Raw genomic sequence first — 20,834 nt, 5'->3', positions numbered from 1 at the left:
ATTTGCTCTGATAAATCCTGCCAGTATGTATGAATTTACTGCTAGGGTTTCGTAGTAATGCTGCAGATCTGATGATTCTGATCCTAGAGCAATTTTTCAAATGCTGTGTCACCTCACATTTAATTCTAAGTTTGAAATAGTTGCCCTGTGCTTTAGGAGCTTCTGTAAAGATAAGTTCTCATAACACAATTTCAAGCAGAAAATGGGCTTTAAATTTTTTGTGCATTAATTAAGACAACAGTAGTGGAAGTTTGATGCTTGTAAGTCATTGTCTGTGCAGTTCTGTTAGATGTGCACACAATTGTGGGATTGCTTGTCAGAATTAACTGCATTTGAATAGAAATGAAGCATTTTAGGGATGTTAGAGAAGTTTCATGTTGAAGACCTCACATAAATCAGTTAAGAGGGTATGACTCAGAGTAGGGTGTGATGTTCTTAGAACTGAAGTAACTCCAAAGAGTGAGCAAAACATTTTAAATTATTAGAGCAGGACTGGAGTTCATTATAGCAATCACATCCTCTAGTAGACGGCCATATAAACAACATTTCCATCTATTCTGGTACTATTTTAATCATTTGCATTCATTTCCTACTGCCCTCTGGGCTCTGTTTTCTCTCTGCCCTTCAGACTGGGGGTAATTTTATGTACATGTGTGATTTAATAGCTATACAGTCTTCGCATTAGTTTAATGCTGAGCTGCAGCTGTGCTAAGGAATGAATGTCATTCATAAAGTAGCATTATGTAGAAACATACAATCAAAGTGCTCCTTTGTCAGCTTTATTTCCATAGCCTGATATTAAACACAGGAGGACTCTTGGCCAGAAAGGCAGTTCAATGCCTATGTTAAACTAAAGCCTGCTGAGAACAGCTCTCACACAGCAGCGGTCTGTCACTTTGCCATTTGGTTTCCTCCCCTCTTGCCCTGGTTTCTGGGTGAAACACTTGTGTGTATTCTCTCATGCTGTGGAGCATGTGTTTCTGTTCACTCTTTATTTCACTCTGGACCACCTCAGTAAATTTACCCTGATCAGCAACCTAATTCATTTCATTTAGTAATTCTTGGGTCGAACTACTGCTTACTTGATATACTATCAAGGCCTCATTCCTCTTCCCAATCTTGATGATGTCTCCCATTCCCTTTTCCTGCTCGTTTTAACCATCTCCCAGGATACCTACTTTGATGCTGAGGGAAAGCAGGTGTGCACTTGGGCTGTTTGTAAGGATCTGATACCTATACTTCAACCTATGACTGATGAGAATAACCTACCTAACCAGCTATCCTGCATAAAAAAGAATTCCACTTGTCATTTCAACCTTCTTTTCACCTAGCTCTGCTCAGAGCCATTTAGCGTATTTTAGAGGTTTATTCTGTCGGTACAACTGTGACTCCCCCTAGTAAGCATCTTCCTCAGTCTTGCCCCGGTTTACTGCTTCTCTCTCAAACACTTGTACCCACAACTTCACCTCCTTTTCTACATTGTTTGTGTGCACCTCAGGTTTGCTTATCAGCAAGAGCAAACATTACATGGTTCAAAATAAACAGATAGGTAAAATAAATAATGTAGCCTCGCGTGAAGTAGCCTAATATACGAGTTGTTTCCCAAAGCTCTTCCTCACTTTCAGAGGCGTTTACTAACCCATTTTCAATTGTTTGGTGTTAATTGTGCCAGCCTTCACACTCAGAACTCATGATTTCCAGTGTTTTTGGTTCTCATGTGTCCCTTTTAGGTACAGCTAAAATAAAAAGGCTTACCTACCAGAGAGAGGGAAAGCTGTCAGCACAGAAACCAAGCAGCCCAGGGAAGGTCGTTTCCCTCATTAGCACCCAGCTTCACTTCCACTGTTCTTTTGCAGTAAATGTGAAGCTTCAGGGAAGCGTTCATTTCCTACAAGAGTCATTTTCATTTGTACTGAACTGAGGAATGGGAATAATAATGAAAATGGTGAAAACGATGATGTTGGTGTTGGGTTTGGACCAGCTTGTCTGTATCTTAGTGCAGGAGCAAGCGTGCTTTTGGAGCTTTGAGCATGGTACACACTGAGGGCAGCCTGGATCCTCCTGTGATGCTGTGTGAGGTTACTGTGAGCTTTACAGCCTTGCTCTGCTTTCAGCTCGGGGCTGTCTGAACTAAATCCCATCTAAGTAGGTAACAGACATCTGTTGCAGTGTGAAGAAGTCTCAGAACAGATGTGAATTATGCAAATATGAAATGCTTTTTCATGATTGCACTGGGAGTTTGCGACCATATTTTCTTCATGTGTTGCAGGAAATTTTGAGCGCCTTCAAACAAAATCTGAAGCAAGTTTGCTATCCTGCTAGCAGCTCTGTGCTTGCTCAGCCTTCCTGTTACTCTGAATTTGCAGGATAGTTCATCTGTGCTTCCCAGCCTCCAACTGCACGGGATGGATTTTCATTGCCCAGCCATCAGCGTTTTGCTGCCGCGGAAGCTACTCCTGAGGTGGGCGCTGCTCTCTGAGGAGCCACCGCGTGGCGCCCAACGGTCACCTCAGGGCGAGGCGGGAGCCGACCGGGCGGGAAAAACCGCTACCAGCCAGCGCATGCGCAGCGCTCACGCTCAGCCCGCAGTGGTGCAGACAGCAGCCCCCTAAGGCGAGAGGAGCATTGCGCATGCGCCAGCCGCCCTTCTGCAGCTGGAGGAGCCGCGCGGACGTAACCAACGCGAAGCCTCGCGCGGCGGCCGGCAGGAAGGCACCGCGCATGCGCAGCATAGCGCCAAGCGAGGGCCGGTGACCGCACGATGGCGCCATCGCACCGCCAAGGCGCGCGGCTCCTGAGAGAGCTGCTGCTCCTGCAGCGCGGCTGGGCGGCGCGTAGGAACGGGCAGCGTACCGCGAGCTTTTGTTCTGGTAGCTGCAGTGCCTGTTTGTCGGTATAACCCCATCTTGGACAGCTGCAACTAAACCGGAGCATCCAGATTAACCTTGTGAAAAACAAAAGCTACAGTAAAGAGAGAAAATATCACCTCTTAACAAAAAAGTTTTATTCTGACTAAACAAAATGTACAATGCTTCCCAAGTGCTACGAGTTCTCTTCGTCTTCGGAAGGCTGCAGATCCATTGAGGAAGTGGAAGGTGTCTTATCCTGCAGCTCGGAACTACTTTTTGCCGGACTTCTTTATCCCACCGCTCGCTGCCAAAAGAAACCAAACCACCACGGCTCAGACATCGCAGGTGACACAGCTGTGACAGCTGTGACAGCCCCACCAGGCTGCCCGTACAACCCACACCCCACTGCTGAACGGCTTCTGCATGTGGTACTGCTTGGATCTTACGTGCTTTAACTTCATGTTGAAAACCACAGTCCCTCTTGGAACTAAACGCACCCCCAAATTTACAAGGGCACAAAGTACTTCAGCAGTTCTTTGCTCCTCAGTCGATTACTTCTTATACAACAGTCTGGTCAAATCAAATGGAAGGCTGAAGGAATAAAAGCATCAGTATTTCTACAGCAACCAGAGCCCCATTTGGGACTGAAGCCCCAATGAAGCAAGCACTGGAATTACCAAAGCATCTGTTGTTTGTAGCCCCTATTTCTGAAGACAGTAAAGCAATGTGAAAGAACACAACATATTAACGTGGCACTGCGTGCAGCACATTTTGTAAATGCTGTTTGGTTTTGTTTTACAGCACGTCTCATAGCTGATCTGCGGAAAGCAGAAAATGACAATAAGGGCTGATAGTCAGCAGCAGACTTTGCACTGTGATCATTCTAACAGCGTTGCCTTGCTGAGGCTCTCGGGCATAGTCTACCTTCTCCAACAATGTAATCTCTGTCAGCTCTGGCATGCACTGGACTAGAACCAGATAACTGAAATTTAACCAAATAAGAGGAAGAGCGGTAATGGCAGGACAGAGCTATCCAGATGTGCAGAGCTACTGAAGCACCTGATAGAGAAAAAGTTCAAAATAGTTGAGACAGAAGGAAAGCTCGGGGAATTTTTTTGCATGTCTGTAATGCCAAAGACATTCTGTAAGTCCCACACCCAGCACATTTTTGTAAGCAGATAAATCAGAGCAGCTAGATCCATTTGAGATAAACAGACAAGAAATACCCCAAGTCAGTGGGACTGTGTTGTACTCTGCCCCACGAGTACAAACTCACATGAAGTTGCAAAACTGCTGGCTAAGAATTGCAATTTATCAATACAGCCACTGTGTCAGAGGACTTTACTGTATCTTATTCTTCTATTCTGGTGATCTGCCAGCTACACTGCCAGCGTAACTCCCAGGTGCAGAAAGAGCTCTGGGATGAAACTAGAGAACCTGAGAGTCTAACTTTGATCTCTGGCAAGATAACAGTCTTAATAAAGGCAAAAATGGATAAATGTAGTCTTGTGAAAGTTAGTAAGACTTCCGTAAATGATAGGGTTGAGTGGACAGACAGTATTAACAGTATTTCCTACTGCCAACATTTGAAATATAGAGCAGGCTGGGTGAACCATCACAATGCAGCCTGCAAAATTTCTTCTTTCACATAGCATACTTTAGATTCACTTAAGCAAGTGAAACCAATCACAGTTTTTTTTGGTGAGGTTTTTTTTCCCCCCCTTCTGTTGTGAATCTCCTGCTCTTGAATTTCATCCTCTAAGATACCATGTAATGGATTTGTTAAAATTTCACAATTGTGGCAAAGCCTGTGTTTCTTAGTACACCTGGAAAGCAAAGGGTGGTATGCTAAAATAAGAGCAGAAATCTCTCTGCACCATCCCACTAGAACAGCTTATCACACCTGGCACGCAGTTACACCTCCTGAAACAGAAACCGCATCAGTAATTGGATGTTAAATTGCACAGTAAAAATAATAATAATTTAAAAAATAGCCTCTATTTGTTACTTATCATCTATAGCTGCCATCAGCCTCCCGGTGTGTGCTGAGTAACTTAGAGGTACAGATCTTTTTATGTTTGTCAAGCAAAAACATTAAACTTTTGAAGCCAGCAAGCCACTCAATTGTTCCTATCAGTATGGCACCTCACTTACTGAGGGGCCCTTTTCCAGCAGCCTTTGCTTTCATCTCCTCAAGTTTCTTTTGCTCCTCCTTCTGCTTTTGTTTAAATGCCAGATCTGTCTAAAGAAAAGAACAACAGTGTGTTAACACCTCCTGCCCCAGAAAAGTTGGAAAACAGCTGAAAGCAATGAGAAAAAAACATTATCAAAGAATCATAGAATCACAGAATCACTGAATCATAGAATGGGCTGGGTTGAAAAGGCCCACAGTGCTCATCTTGTTCCAACCCCCTGCTATGTGCAAGTTGCCAACCAGCAGACCAGGCTGCCCAGAGCCACATCCAGCCTGGCCTTGAATGCCTGCAGGGATAGGGCATCCACAGCCTCCTTGGGCAACCTGTTCCAGTGCGTCAGCGCCCTGAATGAAAAACTTCCTCCTAATATTTAACGTAAACCTCCTCTGTCTCAGTTTAAAACCATTCCCCCTTATCTATCACTATCCACCCTTGTAAACAGCCGTTCCCCCTCCTATTTATATGCTCCCTTCAAATACTGGAATTATGTTCCAACAGCAATCAAAACCTAACAGACTAAATGGATGCAAGATGGCTCAGTGCTAGTAAATAAGCAAACCTTCCAGAACAATGACAAACAGTATTGTTTGGGGCTTTATTTGTGCTGCACCACAACACAGAGATGAACCAAACTTTTACTTTGTGTGTCTGATTTTTCCAAAATTAATAAAGTATCACCTCCTGTAGCATCATCTCACTCTGCCCTCTGAATGATGTTTGCATTAAAACCATTAATCTCCACTGCTACTGTGAATCTAGTGCAAAAACACAATAAATCTTGGACTAATTAGGACACAAGAAACAAAGGTTGCCTTTATCTAAAAAAGCATAACTTAAAAATCTTTCCATACATGTCACTACTATTCACTTTTTAATGCATTCGTATTAATTCTGAGAAATACAATAAAACTGCTGGCAAACTGCACAGCCAAAGCAGCCACTGCACATCCCTGCCAAAACATCCTCTGGAATTCAAGAGAGCTCAGAGCTCTGTCTCTTACATACGTACTCTTCATAGGCAGCACCGCTAAAGGGATTATAGGAGTTTTCCTCGGCACTCAGGATTTTGACATTGCTCACCAATCCAATTCACGTTTCTCTTTTTCAATCACCGGTGCCTCACACAGCCTCTACGTTTCCCACAACTAACATCTTACACCTCCACTCCGAGCCCTCACACCCGGGGATCAGCAGCAGGAGCCTCAGGTCCATCTCCAGCCCGCGATTTCCGGGCCCGCATCGCACGCACTCCGAGGTGCTGCGGGAGCTCGCTCTGAGGAAAGATGCTCGCCTCGCCCCCCCGCCGCCCTACCTCATCCAGGTCCTTCGTCTGCTTCTTCGGCTGCTTCAGCGGTTTCTTCTTGCCGCCTGAAAAGAGAGGGGGCGGTGAGAAGAGAGAAGGCGGCACAACCGACGCCTGCAGTCCCGGGGCCCGGCCTTACCCTCTCGGCCCGACATGATGCCAGCACCGCTCCGCTCCGCACCGTTTCCGTCTGACCCCACACGGCCGCCGTAGCACTTCCGCAGTAGCACTTCCGCCGCTGCCACTTCCGCTTCCGGCGCCGCTCCTCGACCGTGCGGGCAGGCACGGGGGAGGGCGTTGTGTGAGGGGTTGCCCGGAGGCTGCTGTCACGTCAGGTAGGGCCCCGCTGCCGGGCTCGTCCGCCCCAGCGGTAGTGGGGAGCGAACGTCCCGCCGTAGCGCTGTCCTTGGGGCGGGGAAGCGCGCTTTCCTCGCGCTGGCGATGTCGGGGCGCGGCGCGGTTGCGCTGCCGAGAGAACAGCGCGGCTCCGTCAGTGTGAGCGCGATGAGTCGCGTCGCTTTGGCGCGCGGTGAGGCCGTCGCGGAGCTGATGGCTGCTGCTGCTCCATGCTGCGTATGTTTCACCGGATATAAGTGGGCCTTCAGGGTGAGGAGCCAAGAATTTAAAAAGATCTCATTGCGGATGTCTTCCACTGGGGAAGCCGTTTGTGTTTGCACACGTGTTGCCACCAGCCGGCTAAAGTTAGCACAGGTAACCGTTGCCAAATAAAGCAGAACAACTGCAGTAGTGCTCGAGGTTTCCTGAATGCTGTGGGTTTATAATATTGTTCTGGTCAAATTCTGACCTAGCCTTACCCAAACTGTATAAAAATTCATTGAGGCTTCATCAAGCTTCAGTGAGATTTTGCCTGTTTATGCAGTTTTCAGAGGAATGTGCTAAGCAGAAAATAAAAGCTTTCCTTGCACGTCACTGCTGGTGTTAAGCAGCAGCCAGTGTTGTTTCTGCAGGGTAAGCAAGGATTTTAAAACTCATTGTAAAACACAGCCATAAAGATGCATTCACTGCCTGATGTCTGTATGAACACTTGGCTCCTCCTCGTAGCTCAGTTTTGCAGGAAGGTTCCCAGAAAAACCCATGTTCAGTTTAGCACTGCTGTGTTTTCTCTCTGCCCATTATATATTTGTCTTTCTACTCTTCAGTGCTTTGGTTGTCTGTAGAGTGTGAGGTACAGGGAATGATGAAAGCCCTTTTCTTTCCCTTTTCAAGGTTCTTTTTTAATGCCTCTTTCTCATTTCTTTTCTTTTCCAGAATTGTTAGCACCTGTGATATTGTATGCCAAACTCAAATGTGAAAGCTCAAAGCAAGCTGTCATATGGCGATCACACCTGTGCCGAAGCATTACGTTACTCTGCAGCTACTCCTGCTGGTATCTGTGCACAGTCACTATGCAGTGAGTTAATCAAGAAGAATGGCAGAAGTACTTAATTACAGCAGAAAAGCAGGGATCTGTGGCACAGCTGTCCTTTGCTGAAAACTGGAAAGTTCCCTGTGTAAGTAATGGTGTAAAACTAGCGATGGTTTATCCATGTAATTGTGTTGGTATTTTTGGCATGTATGTTTAATTTTAAGAGGCATTTACCAACCTTAGTTTAGTAACTTTTTTCTTTTTCTTGCAGCACTTTTCTTTGGTGATTGAGTACGAGACATGGGGCCAATGAAATATAAATCAAGTGTGTCATCAGTGTCCTGTGGGTTGCAGTATCACCATTCTTTGATAAAGCGGAGTCAGAAAATGAATGTACACTTAGTGAGGACCTACTGTGCCTCTGGTCCGAAGAGGCCTGAAGCCAAATCAGCCATAGAAACTGCTGTGGGTGTTCTGAACCGGGTGGCAGAAGCTGGGGCTGCTGTGGGGAAAAACTCCTTACAGAAAATATCTGCAACTGGCAGGAACTGGTGGGACAAATACGAAGAGTTCGTTGGGCTCAATGAAGTTCGGGAGGCTCAGGGAAAAGTGACGGAGGTAAATGTGGAGATAATGTAAAAAAATAAAATTGAAAATTATGATTATGCCATTAGGAGAACTGGCTGTGAGGCTGAAGAGAGCCTCCAAGGAGAACAGTGTCTTTTTTTCTGCTTTAACTGGCTGTGCAGGTACTGTGGCAGAGCCCTAGCCTAGTAAGCTCAGCACACGTAGCGAATCCCCTATGCTGTGATGAGTTGTCCCCTATATTGTGATGAATTGTGTTACTTTTATTTTCTTCCCTGAAATCGTATGACTAACAGTTTACATCTATCTGTTAATAAATCTGTTAATAAGTCTCTAAAACAAATAATCTCTCTTCTCAGGCTGAAAATGTCTTTATGATAGCTCGAGGGATTGTACGACAGGCTCGTGAAAATGTGGAAGCCCAGCAGATAAAGCTGAAAGAAGTTCGGGACCGCTTGGACAGGGTCTCTCGGGATGACACCCAGTATTTAGAACTGGCTACGCTGGAACACAGATTGCTGCAGGTAATTTCCTGGTATCTGAATGCTGGCAAACACGAATTAAAAATATGTGCTTTGTTTCTGTCACCAGTGACTGGTTCTGCAGATGTGCTTTAGTATATAAGTCCAGTAATCTGAGTTAATTTTTATGATAGTTGTTTTAATTGAAGCAATGTGGGGGACTTGATCTGATGTGGAAATCATGTTCATCTTACAACAGGGTAGTGCATTTGGAGACAAAGCTGAAAAACCTAGAACATTGTTTGAATGGTGACAGGTGCATGGAAAAAAATATATATATATATGGGATTCAACCAGTTAGTTTCCATATCATGAGAGAAGTGCATTTCCAGTTGTTAAGCCATCAAAGCCATTCCCCTTTCACCTGGCTGCAGCCCCCACACAGTTTACTAAGGCTTTTGTCAGAGAGCAGTAAGAGCAAGGCTGCTCCATGAAGGAGAACAAGCAAGAAGATGAGGGGGACCACAGCACAGGCGGGGCAGTGTCCTGCACCAACAGAGTGCAGTCCTCATGCACCTCGTCAGAAGGAGCCAAGCAGGCTGGCAGTAGCAGCACAGTCATCCATAGTCCATCAGTCACAGATAAAAGCATGATAGCAGCTAAACTCCAGAAATCGGAGTGAAACTGCAGGAAGCAGGCTGGAAACTGGCACATCTATGGCAAAGCTTGGGCAAGTAATAAGTTAATAGCTATGCCTGAGCTTAAATGGATCTTCTGAATCAATAAGCAGAGCAGCAGCAAAGAACTAAAAAGAGCTGTCCAAAAAACAGATCAGGTCTGTGTAGATGAGATTTCAAGAACAGAGCTCTGCATCATTGTGGAGAAAGATAGAACTAAAGTCATCACTGTATGGTGGTACTGCTGCCTTACAAAAGAAATACATGCTCAAAAGACTGAGATAGTTTGGGGAATGCAGTCAATTGACAGACAGGTTCACTATCAAAAACAGTTCTTCCTTTGCTAAAAATTTTTACTGCAGGAAAATAGCCATAAAGTTTCCACTGTTTTGCTGAGGTAAACTGGCCTGCAGCAGGAACTGCCACACCAAAGCCAGGAGGGGCAGAAAAGGAAAACATATGTCTTTGAACAGGGGAAGAAAGAGAAGGCAGAGGAGTGAAAAGTGTACGTGATCATGAGATGAGCCTTTCCAGGACATCCTTTCCAGGACTATTTTCAGTTCCTGTTTTAAGGGAATTACAACTGAGATGGAGAAGTGGGGTGGAGGTGGTGTTTGGAGAAGCATGCAGAGCCAGAGAAAGCTTTCTTTATGGGGAGGGAAAAGCTGCCCATTTGTAGCACTTTTCTATCGTCACCATGTGACAGATTATGCTTTAGACAGTCTTCAAATGTAATTCTTGATGATCTTTTCCATTTCTTAGCTTTGACTTAAAATGATGCCTCACCAATTTAAGTTGGATTAATAAAGAAAATCATACGTTTAAAGGAAAAATCTATGAAACAATTTCTGAAACAACTGATGGATGCACTTTTTTCTTTCTTTATAATCTGAAGTTACAAAATGGTGAAGTTACAAAATCAAAGTGCTGTATTTCTTGCAGGAAGAGAAGAGGTACCGAGCTGCCTACTTAAATGCAGAAGAATCTGAGCGAGAAAAATTTTCTCTCTTCTCCGCTGCTGTAAGGGAAAGCCATGAGAAAGAGAGGACAAGAGCTGAAAAAACAAAGAACTGGTCTATTATTGGTTCTGTGCTGGGAGCTGTTATAGGTGTTCTTGGTTCCACCTATGTTAATCGAGTAAGGCTGCAGGAACTCAAAGTCTTGGTGCTTGAAGCACAGAAGGGCCCAATAAATCTGCAAGAAGCCATCAAAGAACAGGCATCCACCTATGACTTGCAGCAGAAGGATCTCAGCGATGTCATAGCAGACCTGAAAAACATTCTGCAAACAAGGACGTCGCAGGGAATAAAAGAAGGTGTTTTATTGGCAAGAGAAGACAGGAGTGACTCCATAAAAATAGATTCTCTTTTAATTCCTCTAAAAGAACAGCTTAACTACACTAAACAAGTCAGTTCATGTCTCGGGAGTTTACAGCAGCAGTTTACCCGTCTGCAGGAAAGCATAGCACAAATCATTTCTGAGGTGCAGAGCGTTAAACTTGCGCTTCATTCTAGACCTATGGAAAGAGTAGCAGCCAGGTCATCTGGGGAGAGTAAGGGCCAGGCTGCTGCTGTGAGAGATGTGATTTTAGAGCTGTGTGATACAGAGCGGAGACTGGAATCGCAGATCAAGAGAAATTCTATTTACAGCACTGCACTGACATGCACTGTGTTTGCTGTTAGCCTGCCAGTACTCTATGTTTTACTGAAAGGGAACTGATCTCTAATAAATTGCCATCATTTACTAGATTAATCAAAGTAAACTTGCACTGTGCTTAGACTCCAAATAAATCTGTGCTAGCATTTCTCATGCCTTCTGCTGTGTGCTTGGAAACTTGTCAGGGCTGGCCATCTACTGCTGTAGGCTCCGTGTTAACTCTGTGCTAAGGCTTTGAGTGGCTGTGTGGCTTTTAACTCAAGTGAAAGAGAGTCCACTGTTTCATCTGTTGATTTAATTTGCTGATTGGCTCTTCCATTGTTTGGTCTCATGTATTATGCCAGCCGGTGAGCTTCATCTAGAGCTTTATTTGTGGTTTTCAGTTCAAATGATTCTTTCAATCTGTCTGATCTGTTGATCAAAGTACTTCATGTGTAATCCTTTATAATTTCATTCCTGATTTAATAATTTTGCAGTTTGTCTGTACACAAAACATGAGAAGTCATTTTACCAATCAGGTAGAGATATTTTCTCCGATGTTTTTAGGGTTGGGGTTACTTATTTTTGGTTGTTTTTCTATTGTTGTTGTTGGGTTTTTTTTTACTCTAGGTGCAATAGTTTTCTATGTAACAAACAGCAGGAGTGAAACAGGCAAGGAGGACTGAAGCTATCGTGGTGTAACATACAGCTTCATGTGTCTGTACAGTCAGGTGGTTCCTTTAAAATATGTTTAAATCATTTGTGATTACTTTCTGATTACAAAGCTTCCAAAAGCATTTCTGGAACTGTAGCCACGTTACTGGCAGGAGCAGAGATGTGTTAAGTGCAGTGATTAAGTTAAGTTTATTCTGCAGGTACGAGTCAACTGTCCTTTCTCTACAGGCTCCTTGACCCATCGTTCCCTAGCTGCTTTGTGCTTGCAGTAAGCAGCTTTGGGAATCACTCTCTTTATCCCCAGTAGCTTGGAGTTGTTTTTAGTCATGTCCTGTCTGGAAATGCTGCTCTACAGCAGTATTTCTATGGTGGTATTTTATGGTAACGGTGCTGTGCAAACTACTCCAAAACAGCAACTGGAAATAAGTGAGTTCCAGCTGTTTTTCTTGGAAGGGATGAAGAATGGCTGGCTGAGGAAAAACGCTGTCTAAACAGCTAACCACCAGTGTCTGCACGGCCTGACACAGTCGTTGGTATTTGTCGGTATCATTTTCTCCCTGTGATGGTAGCAGATAACAAACCAAACTTGGAGCTCAGGTTCTTCCAGGCTTCACTTCTGTGAAACCTTTGCAAAGCACTGACAACCTGACTTCATGCTCAAATGCCTTTGTGTGAGCATTTCAGAATGACTAAGCTGTGTTTAGTACACAGTGATATGTGAAGCCTTTTCCCAGTAACCATGGGAAAAGAGCTGGAGGTTTTGATTGTAAGCTTCCAAGGCTGAAAGTTGTTTGGGACAGCGGCATCTGCTCTGAGGCACCAACATCGTTTGGTAGCATTGGTTGCTATTATGACTGAATAACAATGTTAGGAAAGGTCTGTGCTGATTCAGTACTTAGAAGATGAAATATGCAAAGGGTGGTTTTGGGAAGGATTTCTGCTGATTCCACTTGGAGTGTAGAGTTTGTTGGGGAAGCTGTTTGATCCGAGGGCTTGAGAGCTGGGATAAAAATTCCCATTCAGCTGCATATACAGTACGTATAGAAGTACATATACAGATCAGTGCAACTTTTCAAATCTGTAATATTTCATTTTCTCATTTCACAAAGATTTCTACAGGTTATACTTCCTGCAGAAGCGCGATGAAAATCAGAGACAAGTGTGCAATGAAAGAAGAAGTGAGAGTACAGCAGTTCTGTTTGTATCTGAAATTTGAGCAGAGCTGCATGAGGCGATACGAATCAAGGTGAAAATAATGATCTCATCCTCTGTGGGGAGTTCAGAGATTCAGGAGTAGGTTGTGTGCGTTACGTAAAGTGACAGCAGAATCATTACAATGAGGAGAACAGCAACTTGTAACAGCACTTGGGAGGACAGATGTGTGCTCCCTGCCTGAATCATCACTCTGTTGTGGCAACGGTGTGCAGCTCGGTGCTCTGCCACACGTGCAGCCCAGAGGCAGAAGGTGTGACTGTGCACAGCTGTACCTGGAGCTGAGGGCAGTATCCAGGACGACAGTGGAGCACGGGCTGCACACCTCGTCTGGTAGCTCCTTCGTGCTAGTTCTCCTCATGGCAACACAGGCAGTAAATACACAAGTCTGAACAAAAGCAGCCCAGCTATATGCTGAAGTATTTATTGGAGTGCTCCCGCCTGTGAGGTGTGTTTGCAGTACTGGCAGTGACTTACGCTGCATACAGGGACATCTCCTTGCATTTCTCCTGGCGGTTCAGGCACAGCCAGGCGAGTGGTTTGTTGCTTGTGTTCTTCTGGGCTGTTCTAGCAAAAAATAACACAAACCAAACAGCAGTGCTCTGTTCATACCTGTGGATTATTAACAGTTTACATTAGTTTTGCTTTTGGGAATGGGGTCTCTCAGCTGCAGCTTTCTTTGTGCAAGAGAATTCTGCCTGCTAAGCCCTTCAAGACTGACATTCTTGCACTCTGAGAGAAGTTCTCTCTGGGTAGGATGGCTCAGCCAGCCGTGTTTCCCAGGTGCTCACCAGCTGAGGTGGTGGTTGCAGTCCTTTTTGCAGGTGCTAATGAGGCCAAGGGCTGACTTGTGTGTCTGTAAGTCAGAGAAAGCCAGTGCAGTTTCATGTTATTTCTGCTGCTAACCAAGACAGATAAGAGGGAACAAGTAACAGCAACAGGAAGCCTGTGAGTGGACAATGACTATAGAAAAATAAATGACGGTTGTCTGAACTTGGCTCCTGCCAAGCTATTTTGAGTTCTTGCTGCTCCATGAGAAGCCATTCTTAACTGCAGAGCAAACAGCCTAGCTAGTGGCTATGGAAAATACAAGGAATGAGATCACTGCTGCCTTCTAACAGTAGGTGCATTCTGAAGAGAACTTGCCATTTCTTCCACAGAGGAAAGGAATATCAAACATCACTTATGAATACAAAACAAAGGCAACTATATGTGGTATCACAATCAATGTGTGTCTGTTTATTAGTACTTAGGATGTCTGAACATCCAAACCATGACAATCCTGGTTGGAAGCTGCAGGTGTTCCTGTTGATCTGATTGTAACTATGTTTGGCAGACAGTGTCTTGCATAGAATACCTTCTAAAAACAAATACTTCCTTCTGTGTGGTTCTGAGGACACAGTTATAGAGCAGTTCTGCTTACTTCAGGAGAGGACTGAGATGTGCAGTAGGAGGTAGGATTGAGTACACACATGTGGAATCGAATAAGACCCTAAAAGTATCACATTCACAACTATTTTTCAGAGTAAAACTTGTGCAGTGCCTTCCCAACCAGTTTTGAAATCCTACACAAGGTTAATTTTTAAGGCTGCTTTGCCCACTTCTGCTATAAACCTTGAATTTTCAATGGCTGCAGCCTACGGTGGCCTTTCTGCGAGTGCCTGAAGCAGGCTGCCCATTAAAGTCTATTTGATTTGAGTTTGGGAGCAGGCCCTTCAACATGGCTGTTGCAAAGGCAGAGGTGTCTAGGTGCAGGGAATGAGGGCTGTAGTGCTCTTTCTGAATGTCCTGACAAACTGAAACCCTGAAAGCTGCAGAGCAGGGCAGATGCGGCCAATGTTCTGCTGGTCCCTGAATTGCTGCTGGAGATGCAGTTCATGGCCAGGAGCTAGAGACAAGACTCACTCGTGATTTCCAAACCAGTTTCATCCCCTGCTCAGAGAGGAAGAAGAGCAAGAGAATCAAAAGGGGTATAAGCAGCTGCTGGTCTTGTGATTACCACAACGGTTACGTAAGAAACTCAGCTAACCTGCTTAGAAGCAGCAGCGAGCAGGGGCGTCCACAGGGGAGGATCCTGTGTGGATTTGAATATATAAAAAGCCTTCTGAATAAATGGGAATCAGAAGCTGCTGAACGAACAAATTAGTGCCATGTTAGCTCTTTGTGCCGTGCCGTTCTCAGCCCGACAACCGGCTTTTATGGTTGTTCTGGGAGCAGGATCGCCGTGCAGAGCGACGGGAGCTCCTTCCTGCAGAGGGAGCGCGTTCCGCTGCACCGCCTGGGATGCACCGCGGCTGCGGGGGGCCCCGAGAGGCGGAAGGCTGCAGCCCTCCAGCACGGCTCTCCGCGCCTCTTTTCCAGCGTGTTCTCCCGGCTGCGGGATGGGTTGGGTTGGGTTGATGTGCTGCTTTTTAAATAAAGCTTTCCAGTGCGTGTGTTGGGGGTGGTTTTCTTTTTCAGGCAGACTGGAGGGGCTGCAGGTCGGGACTGGCCCTGGAGGAAAGGTAGGCAGGGGATTAGTGTCTTGAATCAGGAATGGGTTGGGGCAAAGGGAAAAAAAAAAAAATTATTTTTACAGTCTTAGTCACCGAAGCTGGATTTTGGTGGAAGCAGTGCAGGTTCAGCTAAAATGTCTGATTCTAAGATGATGATAAGGTGGGTGAACAAGCCCTAACCCCAACAGTGATGCAGAGCTGGGAGGGTGGCAATAGGATGGATTCCTTGGCCTGGGCGAGGAGCAGTAATGCTGTGTCCCCAGGGTGTCCCTGTGTGCAGTGAGCAGCTGGGCCTCCCTACAACCAGTCCTTCCTCTGCGGGACAGCACTCATGGACATCATTTCTCCCTCAGAAAGCAGCAGTTTGTTGGATGGGAGATTGACAACACAGCATAACAAAGAGAGTGGATGTTCAGTAACGCTTTGGGCTTCGGGACGTGGGACTGTACCAACAGCGATCCTCTGAAATGTCAGCAATGCACGTGGGAGGGAAGCCGGCCCCGGCCCTTCAGAAAACAGCTTTGTGCCTTCAGTAGCTCTGTAGCTTCTCCCCCAGCAGAGAAGCGGGAGCGATGGGGACAAGGAGCGCTGAGCACGCGGCTCGTTCTGTGCCCATTTCCTCCTCCCGTGAGCTTGCTGCGTCCTGCGTGCCGCGCTCAGGGCTGGGTGCTGCCGGCACGGCCCGTCCTTTGTGTGGCCTTTCCGCACATCTGCCCGTGGCTGCAGCAGACGCGTGGCCGTCGGCCTTTGTCACCGCTCTCGGTCCACCTGCAGCGCAGCGTGCCACAGCCAGCCGTTGTGTGGGGACGAGGGCAGGCAGCGCGGCACGGCCGGCACGCCTGGGAGCACAGAGGTCGCAGTGTAAGCCAGAAAAATGGGCGCATTAACGGCGAGACCGTGCGGAGCCGTTACCGACGGAGGGCTTTGTGCCGCCCGGCCGTTCCAGCGGGGCGACGCGTGGGGCCCGCGGTCGAAGCGTGCCACGTTTCGTTTCCGCGCCGCCATCCCCACCGGCTCCGGGCCGCTCTGGGGCTGCAGGTAACGGCGCTTTTGTTACGATCCCGGCTCCCTGCGCAGCGCTTCCCAAATACCGCGCGGGGCCGTGCGGCACCCCGGCCACCTGCCGCTGCTGCGGGCCGGCTCCTCCGGGCAGCGCTGCGTGCGGTGCCGCGCGGCTCCGTGCCGCGAGAGCCGGCACAAAGGTGACGCGGCCGACGGCGACTCCTCCGCGCGCCCCTCGCTCGGGACGACCCGCGGCCCCTCCGCCCCGCGGCCCCTCCGCCCCGCTCCTCGCTCGTTTCCACCGGCTCCCGGCCCGGCCCCCTCCCGTCGGCAGCCAATGGCGGCTCGTGGCCGCCCGAGGGCTCGGCGCCGCCGGGGGGGGGGTCCCGGCCTGCGCTCGGACCCCGCGGGACGGGAGAGGGGCGCGGCCTCGGCGGGCGATTGGGTGGGGGCGGGGCCGGCGCTGCGCGGCTCGGTACGGGCGGCGCGGCTCGGCGGGGAGCGGCGCGGAGCGGGGCGGCAGGTGAGGGGCAGCGCGGCCGGCGGGGGTCGCGGTGGGGGGGTGCGTCACCGGTACGGCCGTGTCCGGGCCGGGGGCGGCGCTGACGACGCTGTCCCGGGGGCGGCGGGTGGCGGCAGGTGCGGCCCGGGGGCAGCGCTTTGTCTCCGCGTGGGGGATGGGCGCGGCCCCGCGGGGACCGGAGTGCGGTGGGGCTGCACAGGGCCGTCCTCCGGGCGATGAAGCCCACCCCGGGCCGAGCCCGGCGCCCGGCGGCGAACCGTGGTCCCGGTGCGGAGGGAGAAGGGGGGAGGGGGACTCCGGTAGCGGACTCCCGCGGAGAGGGGCGGTAGCGGGGCGGCCCCGGAGGGAAAGGGGGGAGCGGGGCCGGGCCGGGTCGGGTCCTGGGCCAGGAGTTCCGCCCGTGTGCGGGGTGCCGGGAGCTTCCCAGCACCGCGGGGCCATGCAGCTCGGAGGGCCGAAGCCGGCATCGTAGCGGCTTGAAGGACTCGAAGGGGCGCGGGTGACCCGGGCCCAGCAGATGCGGCGGCGGCTGGAGCGCTGAAGTCTCCGGCACCGCTCCTGGTACCGCCGTCTCGGCTCCGCCGTTATACCCGTTTTGCTCACTTAGAGCCGGCTGAATCGCGAGCTGGGGGAGCTGAGCCGTCCGCCCCAAATCCCGCGCAGCGCTTCTCCGGCACCGGTGGCACGCGGCAGGAGGCGGCTCCGTCACGGGCACCTCCGGTACGGGAAGTGTCGTGCCGTGCCGATGCCATTGGAGCTCTTCCCGTCGGAACTTTCTGCGCTCGGTGATGCCCGGCACGGCGCTGATCGCGGTGCGTTCGGTTCGGGAGTCGCCGTTTGAATGGAGGCTGCCGTGTGCTTTGTGTGTGAAATACAGGAATCGGTGAGTGCTGCATTAATGGGGGGCGTGTGGGTGCGTGTGTGAGGTGGGGCCGAGCTGGGGCTGGAGGTGTTGCTGTGGGTCAGGAGAAGGTAGGAGCACTGTCCTGTGTTCTGTGAGGAATGGGTGCTTCTAGTAATGCAAACAGCACGGAGTCGTGCAAGTAGTAATGGGTCATTTTGGAGGCAGGGATGTCTGGCAGAGCTGGGATCTGCAGGGCTGGGGCTGGGCTTGGGTGGCTGTGGGGCCAGAAAGCTCACAGATCGCAGGGCCACCTATGGAATTTTCTCTTGAAATGTCTTCCAACATGTGAAAAGAGTTAGGTTAGTAATACGATTAATGATATTTAATCAGATTAAAATTACCAGCATAACTCTCTCGAGAAAGGTGAGCATGGACTGTCAGTGGCTGAGCTGTGCCCTCTGCTTGGTGCTGGGGTGAGGAGGGTCCTCCGAGAGCTGTGCTGGTGGGACCCAACACACCCACAGAAGGTCTGTGCTGTAGGATGGGGCTGCCTGCCCAGGGCTACTGCCCAGCTCTGTGCAACAGAAAAGAACTGAAGCTGCATGCTTCCCGGAGCGATGCTGGGTATAGGCACAGCATGCTTCATGCTGCAGGGTCACCTGCTGAGGGGACGTTCAGGTGGAGGTGAGGAAGCCCCAGTGCTTCCCGCTTCTCAAGCAAACCACAAGGACTACAGCTTCTCTTCCTCGTGCACCTGGACACAATAGGAGCAGAAGTGGAGCCTTCCTGTTGCTCTTTGGTGAAGCCCCGTGTTTGATGCTCATCTGTCTGTGGCTCCTTCGTTACCTATTGCAGAATTACTGAATAGATTCATCTTTGGCTGCTCATCAAAGCCGTGGGGGAGCTGCTTCTACCTCGGTGGGAGCATGGCAGCTGGCTCTTGTTGTGCTGGTATTGTTTTCCTCATCCTGACATCTCAGTCATCTCTGACCTGGTGGCTGTGGTGATGTCTTTGCACGAGGTTTGCATTTCTCTTTATCTGAGCATTGTCTCGTTTGCCCTCAGTGCTGGCAGGGAATCCTTAGAGAGCACAAGTATGTGCTTTTTGGGCTCTCCCCAGAGCCATACGGGCTTGGCGTTGGTGCTGTGCAGCCATCCCCCTCCCCACAGCCTGGGCTGCAGGCACTGGCACTGCAGCATTGCTGAGGATGCACCGACCTGTGCTGACACGTGCTGTGCCACTGCCAGGAGAAGCACAGGGGTTTGCTGTGATCTCTGGATGTGCTGCTGAAGTAAGGACTTGTTTTCAGTGCTAATAATTTAGGTATTTTTTTAGCCAAGATTAACTAAGAGATCAGAGTGATTTTTGAGGTTACAGGAAGCAGTTTAGGTCTCCATCTCGTTAACTACAAGCCGGCACTGCCTCCCGATGCTTGTGGAAGAAAGTGAAAGGAGCAGATGGTGTCAGCTTAGGTGGATTTTATTTTTGTCTTCCGTTTGGCAGAAGTTAAACTCATTTTGATTCTGAATCGCTTTTAAAGTGAGGATACAACTTTCTAACCCCTTATGTCATCTTCTCAGAAAAGAAAAGGAGGAGAGAATGAAGCACAGCAGAGCTTTGTGTTGGCATGATCTGATAGGAAGGTCTTCGAAGTCAGTCGAAAATAGGAGGTGAATCTTCAAATGGTTCAGATCTGAAGGAAATTCCCAGATACCAGACTTTAATTGCACATGAACTTTACTTGTTTGCTCGCAGTATAAACACTGCGAGCGCTGCAAAGAGTGCTTCTCCTGTGCCTGGCAAGTGGGTGAGTCTCACATTGCTTTTGGCTTTGAAGTTTAACTTTGGAACGGCGCGGAGTGGGTGGGCTGAGCTCCTGCAGCCTCTGCTCTGCACCAGGGCTTCTGCTTTCAAAACCCCTTCTGCCCCATAGCAAGCCTCTGTTAGAAAATGGTGCTTGTTTCCTAAAGTGGATCGTTTTATCTTGCTGCTGCTGTCTGTTCCCATTCATCTCATGTCTGAGGTCTTTTGTCCGTGCCAGGGGGCTGTAGGTGTCACGACTCAGGGTGAAGCTGTTGCAGCAGGACGCTGCTTGCTGGGTTCTGTGCTTCAGGGAGGCAGAGGAAGGCTGTGCCTGGCACTGCGGAGGGGGCTGGTTGTGTTCAGGCATCTGTGCTGCTGGAACGAGCTTTCTGGCCAAATTGCATTTAGCTCTATAAATAGAGTGGGTGTATTTGACGTCTTTCCCCACTGTAATCTTTCTGAAAATTACAGCGTTAGCAGAAGTGTGTTCAGCTTAAGGTTTCTACACATGCGTGCATCCAAAAGGATTTTTGTTTTGAACACTTCCCATAGCTCTCCTGTCTTGAGCCGTATTGCACTTCGTGTAGGTGACATTGCTGCTCTGTGTTGGGTCATGCAAAGAGCCGGAGGGCACAGGTCTGTGCTCTGCTCCTGGAGAAGTGTGCTCTTGGTATCAGAATCATTTGAGTCAGAAGGGATCCTTCAAGGCTGTCTGCTTCAACCCCCCTGTAATGAACAGGGACACCACAGCTCCATCAGGTGCTCATCCAGTCTGACAGTGGGTATCTGCAAGGACGGGGCACCCACCACTCTGCACAGCCTTGCCTCCGTGATCCTGCTACTGCTTCCCAGTGGCTGCCCCATACCCTGCATGGCACTGCGAGGAGTCCTGGGCTGCAGTCCCCATGCAGTGCCGGCCTCTGGGAACAGCTGGCTGAGCAAGCACAGGAGGAAGCTCCCCGTAGTGCTCCCGAGTGCTCTGCTCAGATGTGCATCCTTGGCAGAGGAATTTGAGATGCAGAAAGGAGCCGGGATGTCAGAGATGCACTTGTATGTAGAGGCCCAGACCTCATCAGAAGTCATGTTGGCACTGAAGGTGTAGTGTTTTAGATAGCTTGGGCTTAACAGCCTTGAAGCTACTTATTAACACTTCCAGCTTTGATTTGAGCCTTACTGTATTGCGTGTTCCCCCCTGGAAGTGCTGGAGA

At 48.8% G+C, this 20,834-nt stretch overlaps 1 protein-coding gene and 1 long non-coding RNA gene across 3 annotated transcripts; one reads left to right on the top strand and one right to left on the bottom strand.

The window, feature by feature from the left end:
- Nucleotides 1-2,982: 2,982 nt before the first annotated feature.
- On the bottom strand, nucleotides 2,983-6,578 carry LOC122162960. The gene is made up of 4 exons (XR_006169755.1): nucleotides 6,487-6,578; nucleotides 6,357-6,412; nucleotides 5,004-5,091; nucleotides 2,983-3,153 (listed from the first exon to the last, which is right to left on the bottom strand). It is a non-coding gene; the product is annotated as an uncharacterized LOC122162960 (long non-coding RNA).
- Nucleotides 6,579-6,597: 19 nt separating this feature from the next.
- Nucleotides 6,598-11,238, top strand: CCDC51 (coiled-coil domain containing 51). Of its 2 annotated transcripts, none has more exons than XM_042823767.1 (5): nucleotides 6,598-6,682; nucleotides 7,617-7,858; nucleotides 7,985-8,331; nucleotides 8,658-8,822; nucleotides 10,379-11,238. In XM_042823767.1, the coding sequence occupies exons 3-5, from the start codon at nucleotides 8,014-8,016 to the stop codon at nucleotides 11,153-11,155; spliced, it is 1,260 nt and encodes a 419-aa protein (XP_042679701.1). In that variant the 5' UTR covers nucleotides 6,598-6,682; nucleotides 7,617-7,858; nucleotides 7,985-8,013; the 3' UTR covers nucleotides 11,156-11,238. The 2 variants fall into 2 exon arrangements, with proteins under 2 accessions (XP_042679701.1, XP_042679702.1); XM_042823768.1 differs by lacking the exon at nucleotides 6,598-6,682 and adding an exon at nucleotides 6,889-7,058.
- Nucleotides 11,239-20,834: the final 9,596 nt, after the last annotated feature.

The sequence above is a fragment of the Centrocercus urophasianus genome, unplaced genomic scaffold, assembly GCF_019232065.1.
Source record: "Centrocercus urophasianus isolate 14NV4802_14NV808 unplaced genomic scaffold, USGS_Curo_1.0 seq_22, whole genome shotgun sequence".
NCBI classification, from domain to species: domain Eukaryota; kingdom Metazoa; phylum Chordata; class Aves; order Galliformes; family Phasianidae; genus Centrocercus; species Centrocercus urophasianus.
The sequence above is the reverse complement of the archived record's forward strand: the minus strand, read 5'-3'. Positions and strand labels throughout refer to the sequence as shown.

Coding starts and splice junctions, on each gene's coding strand:
- CCDC51 (XM_042823767.1), top strand. CDS start 8,014: ATGGGGCCAATGAAATATAAATCAAGTGTGTCATCAGTGTCCTGTGGG. Junction 8,332..8,657: donor CTCAGGGAAAAGTGACGGAG/GTAAATGTGGAG, acceptor CTCTCTTCTCAG/GCTGAAAATGTCTTTATGAT. Junction 8,823..10,378: donor TGGAACACAGATTGCTGCAG/GTAATTTCCTGG, acceptor TATTTCTTGCAG/GAAGAGAAGAGGTACCGAGC.